An 18,312-nucleotide genomic window follows, 5' to 3' on the forward strand; every position below is an offset into this window, starting at 1 on the left:
ATGGAGGGGGAATAAAAAGGCGGATTCCGTTGATTTTTCTTGAGGACCCCGTACAATGAAGTCAAACTAGGTCCCCAAATTTGCCCGAGGCCAGAAGAATTCTGCATTCTCAAGCCTTCTTCTTTGCCTCCAGTGCTCTGGCCCTGGACCTCTGCCCACGCCCCGTCCTCCTGCGCCCACAGTCACGTCAATCGGCCGAGCTTCCGCCTCCGGATCCCGGTTCCTCAGCGCTATTGCCTCTTTAGGGACGGTCCAGCAGCTCGTCTCATAGACTGGCCCAGAGCCCCAAGTCTGCTGACCCCAGGTTCCCTTCCCGACCCCCGTTCCCTTAATTGGGAAGCCCCGCCCCGTGCGCACTGACGTCGAACGCCGCTGTCAGCCGGCGCTAGGGGGGGTCGGTTTGGGGTAGAATGGCCGCTGCCGCCGTCACCCGCGGGACCCCGGGAGGTAAGAGCCAGGGCCTCTAGCCCGCCTGTCCGCCCCCGCGCCAGGGGGCGCAGCTCCAAGTGGCCTGGGTGTGGAGCGCGGCGCTAGGGACCACCGTCCCTCCTCCCGGTTTGCCCCACCTCACGGCTTCCGTCCTCTTTCCCCGCGCCAGGGGGCGCCGCTAGGCGCAGGGCCCCTTCACGGATCAGAGTGCGGGGAGAATCCTCAGAGCCCCCTCACCGTGCTGCCGCACTGCCCCTTGCTGCCAGGTGTTCATGAACTCTGCTCAGCTGCTTCTCCAGAACATCCGGGTTTGCGGGCGGAACCCCCTCCCACCTCCGGGATTCTCCCAGGACCCCCGCCCCCTTTGGGGAGAGCATCCTACCCCCGGCGACTGTCATAGACCACCACTCTCAGGCCCGCAGTCTCATCCGGCTCCAGCTCTGCACCCTGGCAAACTGCCTAGTCGGAGCTGCGCACCTGCACCCTGGGGTGGACTTCTTATCCCAACCCTAGCCTCTCTGCACACCTACGATCCTGAATGGGCTTCCACCCCCTCTCCATCCCCGGACACCTGGCAGAACCCGCGCAGAGAGCCTCCTCCAGCTCCCATCTGTTCCTCAAGAGGGCGGAGGCTCAGGCTGGAGCCAGAGCAGTAGAGGGGATATGGTAGGCTGGGAGCCAGAGAAGAAGCAGAGGTTGGGGAAATAGTGTTGGGGTGAAGTGAAATTCCAGCTGCAAAGAGGAAGCTGGCACGTCCCACCCGGAAGCTTACTCCAACACGTCTATTCCAAATTCTCTCCCAGGCCCTGACCAATTGAGAGAGACAGAGAGAGACAGAGAGAGACAGAGAGAGACAGAGAGAGAACAGGAGAACATGAGGTCAGTTATCAGATCTACCCTTACCCTTAGAAAAAAGTCAAAGAGAGAAGGAAATCATCGGGGTGTGTCTTCAAAGGCCTGGCTTGTTACAGACTTAGATCTGCTTTCCTTGCCAAGCCATCCTCCTCAGACCAGAGACCTAGCTCTCACACCTGGCCCACCCTTAGCCTTGCTCTCCCTTCCTAAATGTACTCTGAGTTCTTTTTTCTGTTTGATTTTTCCGTGGACAAATAGATCTACAGTTAGTATCTGATCTCACCTATTCTCTTCCAGGTTGGTCAGGGCCTATGAGAGTCTGGGTTAGACATGCAGATCCAGCTTCCTGCCCTAGGGAATGGCCCAACACTGTCAGCACCCCCACTCGTCCCTTTCTTGCTGATCACTCTGTTCTGTCTTGTTTCCCTACTCATGGTGATTCCTGATACTCTGTTCTTTCATCTCTGTTCTCTGGTTCTACTGTCACATCTAGTTCTACATTTTCTTCATCTTCCCCAGATATCAGCACTGAGTTCTAAACTCCTTACCTCACCCCAGGCTCCTCATCTTGGATTCATGTGGGGGCTTCTTCCATGACCTAGTTCTCTCCTTTTCCAGCACAGACTCCCCCTCCCCCCGGCCCCTCAGGCCGGGGGTGACCTTGCCCTCCGGAACCTTCACCATGAATACCAAGGACACCACTGAGGTTGCTGGTAAGTTCACAAGAAATAGGTTCTCAGTTTGGGCACAGCCTGGTTTTGCTACTGCTGGCCCTCAGATTCTTTGCTCCCCTCCTCTCTTGTCCTGTTGCAGTTGTCCCCAGTGCTCTGGATTATATTTGGCCCCCTTCCTCTGTTTTGCCTCTAACAAGGCTTTTCCTCTGGTTCCCTCTAGAGAACAGCCACCACTTGAAGATCTTCCTCCCCAAGAAACTGCTGGAATGTCTTCCTCGATGCCCACTGCTGCCTCCAGAGCGGCTCCGATGGAATACAAATGAGGTTTTCTAGGGAGCTTGGGGGGTTGGGACTTAGCAAACTCTCGTGGGCTGTAGGAGGTGGAGTGCTGTGTCTGTGGACACTCGTTGCTGAGCACTATCCTAGGCCTTTTGGCGATTATAGAATTGCAAAGACTTGGACTTTTTGGGAGTCTGTTTCTCTTCGGTATAATCCATCCATATAAAACAACAGCTTAGTATTTGTTTATATTGAGTACAATGCTCTGTATCTGACCTGTATTATCTCGTATCACTCTAGATGTTAATGGAGAGAAAGTGATTGGTTTTGTTTCTATGTGTTAATTTTTTTTTTGGATAGGATATCGTGTAGTCCAGGCTAGCCTCACACTTGGTATGTAGCCAAGGATGACCTTAAATATCCAATCCTCCTGCCTCTACAGCCTGAGTGCTAGGATTCTAAATGTGTGCCACAAAACCTAGTTAATGAAGTGCTGGGGCATGACCGGAGGCCTTGTTTGTGCATGCCAGGCAAGCCCACTGCTGACTGAGCTATTCCCCTGCCCTGGCTTTGAACTCTTGATCCTCCTGCTTCCATGTCCCTGCTCAGGTGTATGTTTGTGAAGGCCAGAAAGGTATATGTCACATGTCCTCCTCAGTCATTCTACCATAGTTTTTGAGACAGGGTCTTTAGATGAACTTGACACTCACTGATTTGCTCCACTAATTGGCTGGCCAGCCCCAGAGTCATCTTGTCCCTCTTTCGCCAGCACTAGGATACAGGCACCAGGCAGAAACAGTTGTGCCTAGCTTTTTTTTTTTTTTTTTTTAAGATTTATTTTATTTATATGAGTACACTCTTTCCAGACACACCAGAAGAGGGCATCAGATCCCTTTACAGATGGTTGTGAAGCACCATGTGGTTGCTGGGAATTGAACTCAGGACCCCTTGAAGAGCAGTCAGTGCTCTTAACCGCTGAGCCATCTCTTCAGCTCTGTGCCTAGCTTTTTATGTGGGTTTTGAGGATCTGAATTTATGTCCACACTTATACAGCAAGCACTTTACTGATTGAGTATTTCCGCAGCCCTAAGTTGGCCTATTTGAGACAGGGTCTCATGTGGCCTGGAGCTCCTGATCCTCCTGCCAAGTGCCTGTCTCAGAGTCCCTGCTTTTTACCATCTTTTAGAAGGCACAGAGTTCTTGTCACACTTTCTGTTTCTGTATTCTGTGTATATGTTCCCTTATATGTAGTTGGTGGCTGGCAATTATTGATTCAGTACTAGAATTGTCTGTAAGGCTGGGGTGGGGTAGTGGTTCACACCCATAATCTTAGCATTCAGGAGGCAGAGGCAGGGGGATCACCACATAAATGTGACCATCATGGTCTACATATCAAGTACAGGGCAGGCCAAAGTTATGTAGTAAGACTGTATTGGCAATAAAAATGGGTGTGTTTGCATATGGTTATTGTAAGTGCTATAAAACCTTCATGAAGTTCAAAGAAGCAACAGCTTTGCAGAGCATCTGGGAAGTATCAAAGATACCTGGAATTTCTAGGCACTCCCATGGTCCTGAGGTGTGTGGGGCACTAACATGAAGGGTGACTGTTGGAGGTCTGCTCAGGAAAGCTATCAGTGAGCTCATCTGGCAGGGCCATTGGGGTGGATTTGATTAAACTGTAGGAATAACTGTTACTTTGTCTGAAGTCTTGGAGTCAGACAGAGAACCTGGAGTTCTTGTCAGTGTCAAACAGTTGATGGTTCTCACAGAGAAAGTACTTAATATGAGCAAAGGATAAAGTTGAAGCTGGCCCCACAGTATAGGCTCCAGTAGAGAGAGATAAGAGGTCACGCAGGTGTTTTCCCCTCCTGGTACTTGAACCTGGGGCCTTGCACATGCTAACCAAGCATCGCCTTTTTCTGTTACTTAGCTACATCCCCAGCCCGGAGGTCAGGTTTGAGATAGAACCTGCTGTTCCTAAGAGAGCTCTGAGGGCTGTGAGGCCTTGCTAGGTCCAGATACCTGGAAGAACCTTCCAGTAGGTGGCATACTTCTGCAGAGGCCCTGAAACAGGGACCAAGTGGGGACACCCACCCAAGTGCTTCCTCTCCTACAGGAGATTGCATCCTACCTGATCACTTTTGAGAAACACGATGAGTGGCTGTCTTGTGCCCCAAAGACAAGGTGAGAAAGCTCTCCAGTGTGAAGAGTAACAAATCCTGGGCTGTGTTCACAAAACTCAAGTCCTCCATCCCCATTTCCAGGCCTCAAAATGGCTCCATTATCCTCTACAATCGTAAGAAGGTGAAATACCGGAAGGATGGTTACCTTTGGAAGAAGCGGAAGGACGGGAAGACTACCCGAGAAGACCACATGAAACTCAAGGTCCAGGGCATGGAGGTAAGAGTCCTTCCCTTGCCCACACTCAGCCTGTCAGGGTGTGTGTGGAGGGAGCTCTTTTCTGCCCTTCCCTCTCGGTCAGCCTTCTCCTCTCATCAGTCTGACTGAGCAGCTGACTGAAGGCTGAGCTCTCTCAGCCTCCCATTTGCCCTTCCTAACCCAGCTCTGACTGATGGACAGTCCCTCACTTCCCTTACATTTCCCTGGGGGGAGGGGGATCCAGTGGTGATATTCCAAACACCAGCTTTTCTTCCCAAATCCGTGTTCTTCTGCACTTCCTCTCTACCCTTAGATTTCTTACCCACACCTCAACTTGGGCCCTTTTTGTAAGGCCCCACTCCCACCCCCAGTTCCTCTGTGCCCTTCTCTGTCCCTTCACCATGACTTAAAGCCTGCTGGGATTTGGAAGGGATGGAAAGAAGGTGGGGATAGGGAGAGGACTGAAGAGGAATTGGTGGAAAGATTGGGATTCCTGCAAAGGAACTGAACAGAGGAAGAGTTGGGGAGCAGACTAGCCCTCCCCCCACCCCAGCCTGTCTCCTGGCAGTGTCTCTATGGCTGCTACGTTCACTCTTCCATCGTCCCCACATTCCATCGGCGCTGCTATTGGCTGCTCCAGGTAAGAACTGAGAAATCAGCTAGATTTCTGGCTCTTTGAGGAAAATGGGTTCTCAAAAGATGAAGTGAAATAGATTCTGAGTGCGAAAAGCATAAAGGAAATTAGGGATAGAGCATGATAGAAATTGGGGGGGCTAGAATTGGGGTGATGCTCAGAAGGAAATGAGGACTGGGAGGCTAAACCCCTGAGTCCCAGACCCCATGGCTCTCTATGTGCCTTCGTGCCCCCAGAACCCTGACATTGTCCTTGTGCACTACCTGAACGTCCCAGCCCTGGAGGATTGTGGGAAGGGCTGTAGCCCCATCGTTTGTTCCATCAGTAGCGACCGGCGAGAGTGGCTGAAGTGGTCACGTGAGGAGCTGTTGGGACAGCTGAAGCCCATGTGTAAGGAGCAAGCAGGGGCGGACTCTAAGGGAGAGTGAGAGTGGGAATTCCCAAGGCACTGGGGTTCTGTGCCCAAGCCCCATGGGTAACTCTTTCTCTCTAAGCCAGGAGAGCACTTTCCTGTTTGGATACTGGATACTGAGCCTGTATAGTCTAAGATGTGGAATCTGGAGAGGGGCGTGTAAGACAGCTGTGGGCTGCATGTCTGAGCAGTTTTAAGTTCAGCAAGTCAGAGGTTTGGAGGAACCATCAAGGCACTTTGGTCCCACGGTATTTCCCCAAATCTCCTCTAGTTCATGGCATCAAGTGGAGCTGTGGGAATGGTGCAGAGGAGTTCTCTGTGGAACAGTTGGTGCAACAGATCTTAGACACCCACCCAACCAAGCCAGCACCCAGAACCCATGCTTGTCTCTGCAGTGGGGGCCTTGGTAAGTGACCCCCAACTCTGGAACTCTTTTCCCAGTTAGCCACATTGCTTAGTAACTGCCTTGATGAAATTTGCATACTAATTTGCAAGTCTTTGCATGTCCAGAAAGATGTGCCAGATGAGCAAAGAACTCCTTATCTGGGAGCACAGGCCCTGAAAATGTATCCGCTACAGTCCTAGCAGTCCACAGCCCAGCTGCCCACTGCTTTCAGTAATTCCTCCCCTACTACTGCACACCACCAATCACACCCACCCACCCTGAGGTTTGATCCTATTTGGTTCTTTTTTTGTCCGTTTGCTCGGCCTTTAGCTACTGCTGTCAGCTACTGCCTCAAGTCAGGACTCCTCCCCCACTCTGTGTTCTCTAGTCCTGTTTATTTTGAGGAGAAACCGAAGGGGGGGGGAGAATCCACTTTTGATGCCTCCCAGTGGTCATAATAAGTATTACACTGTAGGTTAATTGTGTGTGTGTGTGTGTGTGTGTGTGTGTGTGTGTGTGTGTGTATGCTCAGAACCTGTGTTGGGGGGTGGGATGGGATAGAGGTAGGAAGTGCAAGGGTCAGGGGGTGTTTCCAGGAAGGGACTGCTGGAAAAAAATGTATCTTATCCCCTTCTCTCTCCACTCCAGGTTCCGGAAGCCTTACCCACAAATGCAGTAGCACGAAACACCGCATCATCTCTCCCAAAGTGGAGCCTCGAGCTTTAGCCCTGGCTTCTATATCCCACTCCAAGCCCCCTGAACCTCCACCACTGATAGCTCCACTTCCTCCAGAGCTCCCCAAGGCACATACCTCCCCATCTTCCTCCTCCTCTTCTTCCTCCTCCTCAGGATTTGCAGAACCCCTAGAAATCAGACCTAGTCCTCCTACCTCTCGAGGGGGTTCATCAAGAGGAGGCACTGCCATCCTCCTCCTGACAGGACTGGAGCAGCGAGCTGGGGGCCTGACACCCACCAGGCACTTGGCTCCACAGGCTGAACCTAGACCTCCTGTGAGCTTGGCTGTGGTTGTAGGTTCTGAGCCTTCTGCCCCACCAGCTCCTCCCAGCCCTGCCTTTGACCCTGATCGTTTTCTCAACAGCCCCCAAAGGGGCCAGACATATGGAGGGGGCCAAGGAGTAAACCCAGACTTCCCTGAGGCAGAGGGCACTCATACTCCCTGTCCTGCCCTGGAACCTGCTGCGGCCCTGGAGCCCCAGGCAGCTGCTCGAGGTCTCCCTCCACAATTGGGAGCAAGTGGGAGAAGGGGAAACAAATTCTTTATCCACGATGATGATAGTGGGGAGGAACTCGAGGGTCCGGGAACGGTGCCGCCTGTACCGTCACCCCCCCCTTCACCCCCATCCTCCCCAGCTGCCTTGCCAGCAGGCAGGGCAACCAGAGGAGAAGCCTTGTTTGGAGGCTCTGCTGGTGGCACCAGTGAGCTAGAGCCCTTCAGTCTTCCATCATTCCCAGACCTCATGGGAGAACTCATCAGTGATGAAGCCCCAGGTGTCCCTGCCCCACCCCCCCAGCTCTCTCCTGCTCCTAACACCATCACAGACTTCTCCCCAGAGTGGTCCTACCCAGAGGTGAGTTGGGTTTTCCTTCTCCATTAGATTTCTGATTTTTCAAAATGAATTTTATTAACCCTTACCCCATGGCCTGTGACCTGCTTTCTCTCACAGCTTTCGTTTGTTCCCTAATGTTAGGAATCAAACCTAGCATATTAGGTGCATGCTCTGCCACTTAGTGATTCTACCAGGAAGTGATTCCTCCTGGCTCCCCTAACCTTTACTTTTATGTAAACTATAGCTTTTCCAAATAACCCCTTTTGCCCATGTCTCCCCTTTCTCATGTTCCCAGAGCCTCTTCAGGGACTTCATTCTTGGTGACTATTTTAAGGGGAGGATACAGGGGCCTTTAATCCTAGACACACACACATACACACACACACACACACACACACACACACACACACACACACACACACACACACACTGAGATGCCTGCAGACTCTGGGCAGATGAAAGATTGTGGTCAGCAGCAGAGAAGTTCTTCTTTGCTTAGAGAGGGAAAGGGGAACTGCAGTGGAGTGGATTGGAGTGGCTCAACGGCAGAGCTGACACTCTGAGGGAGCCCCGAGTTCTGCTTCTTGGCAGACTCAACATTCTAGTGACGGGCTAAGGGTGAAGCTCAGTGGTTTAACATTTGCCTAGCATAGACAGGGCTTTGGGCTTGGGCTGGATCCTCAACACTGGGGAAAGGGCAGGGTGGAACACACTAATCCCAGTACTCAAGAGATAGAAGCCAGATGATCAGGAATTCTAGGCCATCCTTAGCTACATAGTAAGTTTGAGACCAGACTAAGCTACATGAATTCTATTTATTTATTTATTTATTTATTTATTTATTTATTTATTTGGGATTTTTGGATTTTGGTTTTTTGGAGACAGGGTTTCTCTGTATAGCCCTGGCTATCCTGGAACTCACTCTGTAGACCAGGCTGGCCTCAAACTCAAATCCGCCTGCCTCTGCCTCCCAGAGTGCTGGGATTACAGGCGTGCGCCACTACCGCCCGGCCATGAATTCTATTTAAATAAAATAAAATAAAACCCCAAACCAAAAAAAAAAACAGAAAGAAAACTTAGTTCTGATGAGATACATAACCACGTGGCAGGACCCCGAGACTCTAGCATAGCTCTAGTTCGTGTGCCTGTCTGATGTGTCTGCAGGGCGGGGTCAAGGTGCTCATCACAGGCCCATGGACGCAGGCTGCAGAGCAGTACTCCTGTGTCTTCGATCACATCGCAGTGCCAGCCTCCCTGGTCCAGCCTGGTGTCTTACGCTGCTACTGTCCTGGTATGGAGATTGGGAACGATAGGGGAAGGGACTGCCATTATGGACAGTTAAGGTGGGTGAGGACCTTCAGATTTCCAGGAAGCACTAGAAACAAATAGGTCATTCTGAGGACAAAGACCCCTTCCAGCCCTGAATCACAGTGGCCAGTTCCCCGGCAGATAGAAGAGCTCCGCCTTAGTGTCAGCAAATCTAGGATCTGGTTTAAGAAGTCTACTTGTTAGCTTACCAGTGATCTTCTCTAAAATTCTATACCTTCCCCACGTTTCTTTCCTCTGAGGTTAAGCATGTGGCCAAGGGATCTCTAATGTCTCTTCTGTCTCTGAAGCTTAGAGGGGCCAGGGTCTTCCACCCCAGTCCTCCCAGTCTGGGAGTCTCATCAGCCATATGTACCTATTTAATTACATTTACAATCTGTCTCCTCAGGCACACTGACCAGACTTCAAGTGTTCAATCACCACACATTCTAGTGTTCCCAAGTTGAGTATTTTAGATGTAGACATTCCCATCATTGTAGAAAGTTCTGGTTAGCAATGGTCTATGCCTCTGTTCTGCCACCGCCCTTCCCTGCGACACTCTACAGTTGTCTTCTTGGGGTTAGCAAGTTACTAACCTGGTTAGTATCCAGGTTAGCAGTATTTTATTCTCTCCTAGTCTCCACAGCCCCAGTCAAAAGGGGAGGGGATAAGAAAGGAAACAGGGATAAGATCAGAGAACTTGGCAATTGGGGGAAAGTCTCGGGCTCTGGTCTGGAGGGTGAAACCTGGCAGCTTTATCCTCAGGGTGGTAGATATTGAGACTGGACACAGCTCCTACTGGACACTGCTGTTAAACAGACAGATTGTCTTTCTGGCATTTTAGAAAGGGTCATGAACTCTGAACTCTAAAGGATTAAAAGAGTTACCCACCATCATGTTTGCTGAGCAACACCCTTAACTTGAGGATCTGCACGTAATAATTCTCTGGTCCATAGAAGGTATTAAATTACTGAATAAAGAGTCTCCCCTCCCTATTAGTGCAAATGCTACATACTGAAGTTAGGGACCTCTGGGCCCACAGCAAGGGAACAGGAGAAATATGGAATAATTATCACTGGGTCTAATCGAGCTAATCGACCAGTAAAGGAGCCAAGGAAAGAGCCCTTCTTTCTGACCTGTTCTCCCCAGCCCATGAGGTAGGGCTGGTGTCTTTGCAGGTGGCAGGGCGGGAAGGTCCCCTCTCTGCTTCTGTGCTCTTTGAGTATCGAGCCCGCAGGTTCCTGTCTCTGCCTAGTACACAGCTTGACTGGTTGTCACTGGATGGTGAGTACTGAGCCCTTTGACCCAAGGTCTTAGGCATGACATGTTTCCATACAAGGGGTGCACAGACATTCATGCAGGCAGAATTCCCATGCATATAAAATAAAAATTAAAAGAAAAAAAACTAAAAAATCTATAGGCTACTTATTTTAGTTTTTCTTTTGGATAATAAGGATGTTTTCATTATAGGACTGTTAGAAATTACAGAAAAACAAAAAAAAATGGAAAAGTGTAACAGCATCGACAAGGCTATTATTGAAGCATTCTGTCATACTCATAGGGGTATACACAAATCCATATGCTTGTATGTGTATTTGGTTGGTCCTGGTTCTGATTTTATTTGTTTCCTTTCCTGGAGCTCTGGGAATTCTATCTGAGCCTGCTGCTTCCTCAGAGTTTGCTTTTCTTCCTCTTGGTAGATCTGTTGCTTCTTGGTTCTTCTCAGTTATGCTATTGTCCCCGTTAGTCTTCTTGTCTCCTGCTGTTCCTCCTTCTCTTAGAGCTTCTGGTTGCTACTCTTGCCTCACTCTTTGGTGGTGTACATGTGTGTGTGTATGTGTGTGTTCAAGAATGTGTATCTGCATATATGCATACATGTGTGTGTCACATTATACTTGTCACATTGTGTGCATTTGTGTGAGTGTGTGTCCGCATGTGTTAGAGTTGTCACATACCCTTAGCAGTGCTAGGTTGTCTGTGTGATTTTAATCTGCTGTCCATACACCTCGGTAGCCTTCCCTGTCCTGCTCTGGCTGTTCATCACTGTATTCTAATGGTTGTGCCATCTCTCTGCTGGGCCTCCTCTCTTCTTCCTAGTGCTTGAACGCTGTCTCATCAAGCTTATCTTCTTTTCTAATCGCTTGGTTGGGACTTCTGGCTCTGTTCTTTCTTTCCTCACTGTCACCTTCAAGTTTCTGCTCCCCTGTCTGTCCCGAGTTTCTGCTCATCATTCCCTTCTGTGGTGGCGTTGTGGAACATCCCGTCTTCACTGTTTTTCTGTGCTTGTTTTCCCTTGGGTCTGCTTCCCTCCCACCTCCTCTCCTTGTCCTTATTTGATCAGAAGGGGATGGATGCAGCTTATGCTCATGTGTGCACATATGTGTGTATAAACTTGTGTATGGGGTTGGGAGGAGGAAGATGAACATAGCAATCCATCTGTCACTTTCCCTTCCCAGCCATCCTCTGTGGACAGCCGCAGGGGACCTGCGGGAGGAGGCAGTGCTTTTCAACTATAGTCTTTGGGGTAGTGGTTAGCCTAGGAGGGGGACTTTGGAAACCTTCAGCCCAGCATGAGGGGCAATGGTAGAGTGTGAACAAGAACTTGGGGAGTATGCTGTGTAGGAAAAGGCTGGAAGAGGACATGCCAATCTGTGCCTTGCTTAGCTGAGGACCAGATGAGCCCTGAGGAATTCCTGCTGTCTATGTTAGAGGAAACAGCCTTGGTTCTTAATCCTGGTTCTAGTCTATGAAACTAAGAGCCCTAGTTCAAGAGCTGAGTCTTCCTGGTGAGTTCTGTTTAGATGAGTGGGTGGGGGGTGTTGTGTAGAGGAAGAGCAAGCTCCGTCATCCCATTCTTCACCCCCAGATCTTGACTAACACAACTGCTAGTAGTGTTCCTAGCATCACACAGATCCTGTCTACTTAGCTCCCATGCCCACCCTACAGACAGCCAGTTCCGGATGTCCATCCTGGAGCGCCTGGAGCAGATGGAGAAGCGGATGGCAGAGATTGCAGCAGCTGGGCAGGCATCTGGTCAGGGTCCAGAGGCTCCTCCAATTCAGGTACTTCTAAACAAAGACCATGGTCTACAGTGGGAGCACAGGATCTCAACAAGAGTGGTTCTAGCATGACTCCCCACTCACCTACCTCAGCTTCGGCAGCCAGTGTGCCTCCCTCTTCCTGCGATCACCTTGCTGCACCCCCACATGCACATATTATGGCAAGAGTGGCTATCTTGGGCACCCTCGTGGCATGACAGGCTGTGGACTATTTCTGATCTGATGAAGGGTAGAAGTAAAAGTGAGGGTAAGGGAGGAATCGGGAATGTTGAGCCTCAGACCTCTATGGGTTCAGAGTCTTGGAAGGACAAGGGCTGGGGAAGGGCATAGAGAATACGCTGACTCCTGGGGCAGAAAAACATATGTGGACATGGCACCAGCCAAAGCTAGTATGGAAGCATTGTGTAAGGTCAGCTCCCAGGAGGCCGAGAAGTGGGCAGAGGGGTCAAGTGGTTAGATAGTGAGGCCACACAGGGACTCAAGATAGCACCAGTGAGTTATCAGTGGTCGAACTTAGAGTGGGAAACGTGTGTGTGTGTGTGTGTGTGTGTGTGTGTGTTTGCGTGTGTACTAAAAGCTGAAGCTGAGAAGATAACCTGCAAGACCCAATTCCCAAGTCTCTGTATATGGGTGTGTATACTGCAGGATGAAGGCCAGGGCCCTGGCTTCGAGGCCCGGGTGGTGGTCTTGGTAGAGAGCATGATCCCACGGTCCACTTGGAGGGGTCCTGAACGTCTGATCCATGGAAGCCCCTTTCGGGGCATGAGCCTTCTGCATCTGGCTGCTGCACAGGGCTACGCTCGGCTCATTGAGACTCTGAGCCAATGGCGGTGAGCAGGGCAGCCAGGGTTGGGGCAGTGCTGGGGTGTGTGACACTGGGAAACTATTGAGACTGAAGCACAGGAGACTAGAACTTGGTTCCCTGCCTGGAAGGATCAGAGGTCACTGTGGGAAGGCACATGCTGGGGAGGATCCATAATACTCTGACCTGAGACATTGGCTTCTTGACCACTACAGTGAGAAGGTCACTTCTAGTCCTCTGGGTCTGATGTTCCCACTTTGCCCCCAACCCCTTGTGTTTGGCCTGACTGGGCTTTGTTGTTGCCCCGAATCTCTAGGAGTGTGGAAACAGGAAGCTTGGACTTAGAGCAAGAGGTTGACCCGCTCAATGTAGACCATTTCTCTTGCACCCCTCTGGTAAGGATGCTGTTCCCAAGTCCCCCTTGGGCAATAAGCAACTGGAATGCATGCTTCAAAGGAATGGAGGGAAATACTGGGGTGGATCGGGGCTGAGGACTGGCTACCTGGAAGAGGCCAGGCCTCACCACCGCCTTCTGTTCCTTAGATGTGGGCTTGTGCTCTGGGACACTTAGAAGCTGCTGTGCTCCTTTTCTGTTGGAACCGACAAGCACTGAGCATTCCTGACTCTCTGGGCCGTCTACCCCTATCTGTGGCTCATTCTCGGGGTCATGTGCGCCTTGCCCGCTGCCTTGAGGAACTGCAGAGACAGGAGCTTTCAGTTGAGCACCCACTGGCTCTATCCCCTCCGTCCTCTAGTCCAGACACTGGTGAGAGCTGGCTTCGGGTCCCTTTAGAGGATATCATCAAAAAAGATCTAGAGCAAAGCTAAAGGGAGAGGCACACAGAGAAAGAGGAGGGGATTTATTATATGTAAGTACACTGTAGCTGTCTTCAGACACTTTTTCTTCTCTCCCTGGCCCCACTCATTCTGGCCCAAAGATTCATTTATTATATATAAGTACACTATAGCTGTCTTCAGACACCCCAGAAGAAGGCATCAGATTTTACTATGGATTGTTGTGAGCCACCATGTGGTTGCTGGGATTTGAACTCAGAACCTTCAAAAGAGCAGTCAGTGCTCTTAACCACTGAGCCATCTCTCCAGCCCCATAAAATAAATCTTAAAAAAAAAGAAAAGGAAAAAACAGGCAGGGACACAGATGAGCTGGGGTGAAAGACTTGAGGAGCCTGTAGTTCTTCTCTCCTTTCCTATTTCCCTTCTCTCAGGCCTGAGCAGCGTCTCTTCACCCTCGGAGCTGTCAGATGGCACTTTCTCTGTGACATCAGCCTACTCAAGTGCCCCAGATGGCAGTCCACCCCCTGCTCCTCTGCTGACCTCTGAAATTTCTATGGAGATGACCCCAGGCCAGCTTTCTTCTGGTGCCCCTGAGACACCCTTACTCCTCATGGACTATGAAGCCACCAACTCCAAAGAGGCTGCTCCCTCCCCTTCTGGTCTCCCACTAGCCCAGGAGGATGAGGCTGCTCCTGAGGGTGCTGACAGCCCTCCAGCTGTGGACGTGATCCCGGTACTGCTTCTGTTGATGGAATCAGCAGACTAGGGACAGAGCAGGGTACAGAGGCTGGGTGAACAGATCTCCATGAAGCAGAATCAGCCTGGCTTCAGTTTTAGGAGAAGGACCATTTAGTTTGGGGTAGAGGCCCAGGACCTCTTTGTTTAGCTCCTTTCAGACTTCATGATTCAGCTGTCATGAGGTAGGAGAGGTTAAGAATTCTGGAGAATATCTTCACTTAGAACTGTACTGTTGTATTACCTGTGGACACATGAAGGGCAAGGTTTTGTTTTGTTTTGAAGACACGGTCTCACTATGTGGCTCTGGCTATTCTAGATTCCACTATGTAGACCAGCCCAGCCTTGAACTCAGAGATCCACCTGCCTTTGCCTCCCAATTGCTGGGATTGAAGGTGTGTGCCACTACACTCAGCTGAAGAAAAAGATTCTTAAGAAGCAAGGTATGGAAGGCAGCTAGGAAGTATGTCTGAGTAGAGATTGGCCAGGTGGAGACACTTAACAATGACTTGGAGAAGGAAGAAATCTTGCCCATGGTAAAAGTTAAGGATGGTATTATGTAATGAATGAATGAGAATGAATCAAGTATAGCCAACTGCTAAAACCCATGGACTTTAGAAAGGCTAAGTGTAAGTAAGAAGCCATTCAAGTACAAGAAATCAAGAGCTCCATATCAGGAGGCAGGGGCAGGAGGAGCTCTGAGCTCTAGGCCAGCCCGGTCTACATGAGTTCTAGGACAGCCAGGGCTACATAGTGAGATACTGTCTCAAAACAAAACAAAACTCCACAGGGCAGCTTTATGGAATGTAGCAAAGTGGGAAATGCTGTGGACCTAATAGCTTAGCTGTTCACTAGAGTGTTAGATGTGGACTGTACATCCTGGGCTGGTCCTTGAAGACCTGAAGCAAGTGGAGTGATAGGCTTAGCCTAGGCCAGTGGGGATATATGTTGGTCGTGTAACATGGAACAGGTCCAAGTGGGATAGTGGACAATCTAGAAGGGTGCTAAGATCTTCATCCTTTGTATCTTGTGTTTGCTAGGACATAACAGCACAGAGGGTTGTGTCCCTCAGAGGAAATCAGTATGAAAGAGTGAATGAGGATCCAGAACTAGTCCAGAACTAGTGGTCAGAAAAGCAGTTCCTGGGGCTTCTGCCTGCTGGCATCTAAAAGGAAGGAGATAAGAGAGGAGGGCGTAGGGCTACAGCTTAGGCTGTGCTGGGGCATCGATAGTTAGGGCTCCATGAGTTCCCACATCTCTCTTCCTCCAGGTGGACATGATCTCACTGGCCAAGCAGATCATCGAAGCCACACCAGAGCGGATTAAACGAGAGGACTTCTCAGAGTTACCTGAAGCTGGACCCTCACCAAGGGAGCACACAGGCACTGTGGGACTCAGTGAGACCATGTCCTGGCTCGCCAGTTACCTGGAGAATGTGGACCATTTCCCCAGCTCATCTCCTCCTAGGTGATCAGCTCAGAATAAAGCCTCCCGATTCTTTTTCTGAGAAAGATGGGAGGGAGAAAGTAGGCTTCCTTGTAGCCAAAGCATCATTCTGGCTGAGGCCCTGGAGTGTTTGGGAAGGGATCTGGGCAGGCTGGTGAACTCTAGAGCCACTCTTTGCAGACTCTTGCTGAAGATCATACTTAATAGCCACCTCTTGCTAGGATAAAAGGGATTTAAACTGCTTTGTGATATCCTTGTCCTTATCCCCTAGTGAGCTGCCCTTTGAACGAGGTCGCCCAGCTATCCCTTCTGCACCTTCCTGGGCAGAGTTCCTCTCTGCATCTACCAGTGGCAAGATGGAAAGTGACTTTGCCCTGCTGACACTCTCAGATCATGAGCAGCGGGAACTGTATGAGGCAGCACGAGTCATCCAGACAGCTTTTCGAAAGTACAAGGTTAGAGCCTCGGTTCCTGACATAAATTATCCTTGGTCAGGGAAGCCTGTGGGCTCCTACTGCTCTTGTAGAACAAGCAGTCATCCAGAGGCATTAAATAGGATGAGAAAGAATGGGGTGCGGGGAACACAGTACATGCCACCAAGCCTGACAACCTAACTTTGATCCCTGGAATTCATAGTGGAAGAAGAGAACTGACTGCTTCAAATTGTCTTCTCATGTCTTAAAAGTTTTTTGTTTTGTTTTGTTTTGAGACAGGGTTTCTCTGTGTAGCCCTGGCTGTCCTGGAACTCATTCTGTAGACCAGGCTGGCCTGGAACTCAGAAATCTGCCTGCCTCTGCCTCCCAATTTTTCAAAGTTTTAAGGGGAAGACTCTGGGAGGAAGGAAGAGGTGGTACAGAGTCTCCTAGGTGGGCCTTGAGATGCTCAGATGAGGCCTCATTCTCTTCCTTTAGGGGCGGAGGTTGAAGGAGCAGCAGGAGGTGGCCGCAGCCGTGATCCAACGTTGTTATCGGAAGTACAAGCAGGTTAGAGCATTTCCCCAAAAGTATACCAGCACACGTCCACCCAACCTGTCTGTCTCTGTGCTGAGAGCCCTAATTTCCCCTCTCTCTCCACAAGCTGACCTGGATCGCACTTAAGGTATCAGGCATGAGATGTGGGTGTGAGTAGTCAGATTCAGCGTGTGGGGGTCAGAGAGAGGGATCTGCAGCAACCTAACTGAAGGGTGACCTTCGGAGGTTTGAATTTCTGTCTCCATTTCAGCTCCTGTTCCCCCTCTCCTTCCCTGCAGTTTGCACTCTATAAGAAAATGACTCAGGCGGCCATCCTGATTCAGAGCAAGTTCCGAAGCTACTATGAACAGAAGAGGTTTCAGCAGAGCCGCCGAGCAGCTGTCCTTATCCAGCAACACTACCGCTCCTACCGTCGCAGGCCGGGGCCTCCACACCGACCCTCAGGCCCCCTTCCTGCTCGAAACAAGTAGGGGTCGCCCCTTCCCGCCCTCTACTTATCTCTTCGTTAACGCCCACTACCAGTTCTCCAGCCCTCCAGCCTTTCCCTACAATGGTCTTAAGGTGGGGACTGGGGATGCCTGAATTCTACGAGGTCTCACTTCTTTCCCATCAGGGGCACCTTTCTCACCAAGAAGCAGGACCAGGCAGCCCGGAAAATAATGAGGTTCCTGCGGCGCTGCCGACACAGGTTCCGACCCCTTACCTCTCTGGATCTCTACCCTGACACCTTTTCTGATCCATCAGTTTCCTCTGACTCGTCTCTGTCTCTCCGCAGAATGAGGGAACTGAAGCAGAACCAGGAGCTGGAGGGGCTGCCCCAGCCAGGACTGGCCACCTGACCTCTCCACCGCCTTTCTCCACATCCTGGGGGCCCCTTCTGGCTGTCTAAACAAGGAGAGGGCTTTCGGGACTAGGGGAGCCCCCTGTCGGCAGCTCTTCCCCCTTCACCTTTATGGGAGCCCTTCGTAGAACCCCCGCCCCATCCCCAGCCTTACACGTTTCCTCCCTTCTGGTCGTGCCTCCTCTTTTCGTCCTTGGCTCCAGAAGACCCATGCCCCACATATCTGCATCTTCAGCTGTGACCTACGGAGCCCTGCCTGCACCTCCTCCATAACCCCGTTCCTGCCTGCACCTGACTCGGACCTTCCTGACTTGCCTTATTTATTTGTTCAATGAGTCTCTGATGAATGTATCCGCCTCGGTCCCCACCGCTGCCTTCGCTGCGCGCGCCCTCGTGTTTCAGGGGTGACTCTGCCCCACCCTGACTCCGCATGTTTGCGTCTGTTTCCTCCTTCCTGGCCTTGTCTTCCCCATCACCCTGACTCTCTGGTCGCCCACTTTGGGGCCAAAGAGGAGGGGGTGTACATAGGGTCGCGAGGCGGAGTCCCGCTCCCGTGGGGAGGGGTTTGTACATAACTGTAACATACAGAGTATAGTGAAGAATCTATTTAAGGCGCTGCGCGGCCGGGTGTCTGGTTCCCTGGCGCGGCGGGAGCCCCCGGTTGGCTCCACGAGCACTTTCTACTTGTGCATGGGCTTGGTTTATACGAATTGCCATTAAACGTCTCTGCACCAGCTAGCCTT

General features: G+C 50.9%; 1 protein-coding gene across 7 annotated transcripts; it reads left to right on the forward strand.

The window, feature by feature from the left end:
• The first annotated feature begins 264 nt into the window (after positions 1-264).
• On the forward strand, positions 265-18,303 carry Camta2 (calmodulin binding transcription activator 2). 7 transcript variants are annotated; one of them, XM_052193987.1, is made up of 23 exons: positions 265-447; positions 599-1,095; positions 1,903-1,997; positions 2,179-2,282; positions 4,354-4,421; positions 4,502-4,637; positions 5,170-5,256; positions 5,487-5,640; positions 5,934-6,068; positions 6,696-7,636; positions 8,780-8,906; positions 10,070-10,204; positions 11,867-11,982; positions 12,625-12,809; positions 13,098-13,176; positions 13,325-13,547; positions 14,008-14,309; positions 15,582-15,778; positions 16,029-16,212; positions 16,669-16,740; positions 17,007-17,194; positions 17,342-17,416; positions 17,504-18,303. In XM_052193987.1, the coding sequence occupies exons 2-23, from the start codon at positions 968-970 to the stop codon at positions 17,565-17,567; spliced, it is 3,795 nt and encodes a 1,264-aa protein (XP_052049947.1). In that variant the 5' UTR covers positions 265-447; positions 599-967; the 3' UTR covers positions 17,568-18,303. The 7 variants fall into 7 exon arrangements, with proteins under 7 accessions (XP_052049947.1, XP_052049948.1, XP_052049949.1 ...); XM_052193988.1 differs by having other exon boundaries at positions 5,185-5,256; XM_052193992.1 differs by lacking the exon at positions 265-447 and adding an exon at positions 1,233-1,308 and having other exon boundaries at positions 1,026-1,095.
• The last annotated feature ends 9 nt before the right edge of the window (positions 18,304-18,312 follow it).

The sequence above is a fragment of the Apodemus sylvaticus genome, chromosome 10, assembly GCF_947179515.1.
Source record: "Apodemus sylvaticus chromosome 10, mApoSyl1.1, whole genome shotgun sequence".
Lineage (NCBI taxonomy): Eukaryota > Metazoa > Chordata > Mammalia > Rodentia > Muridae > Apodemus > Apodemus sylvaticus.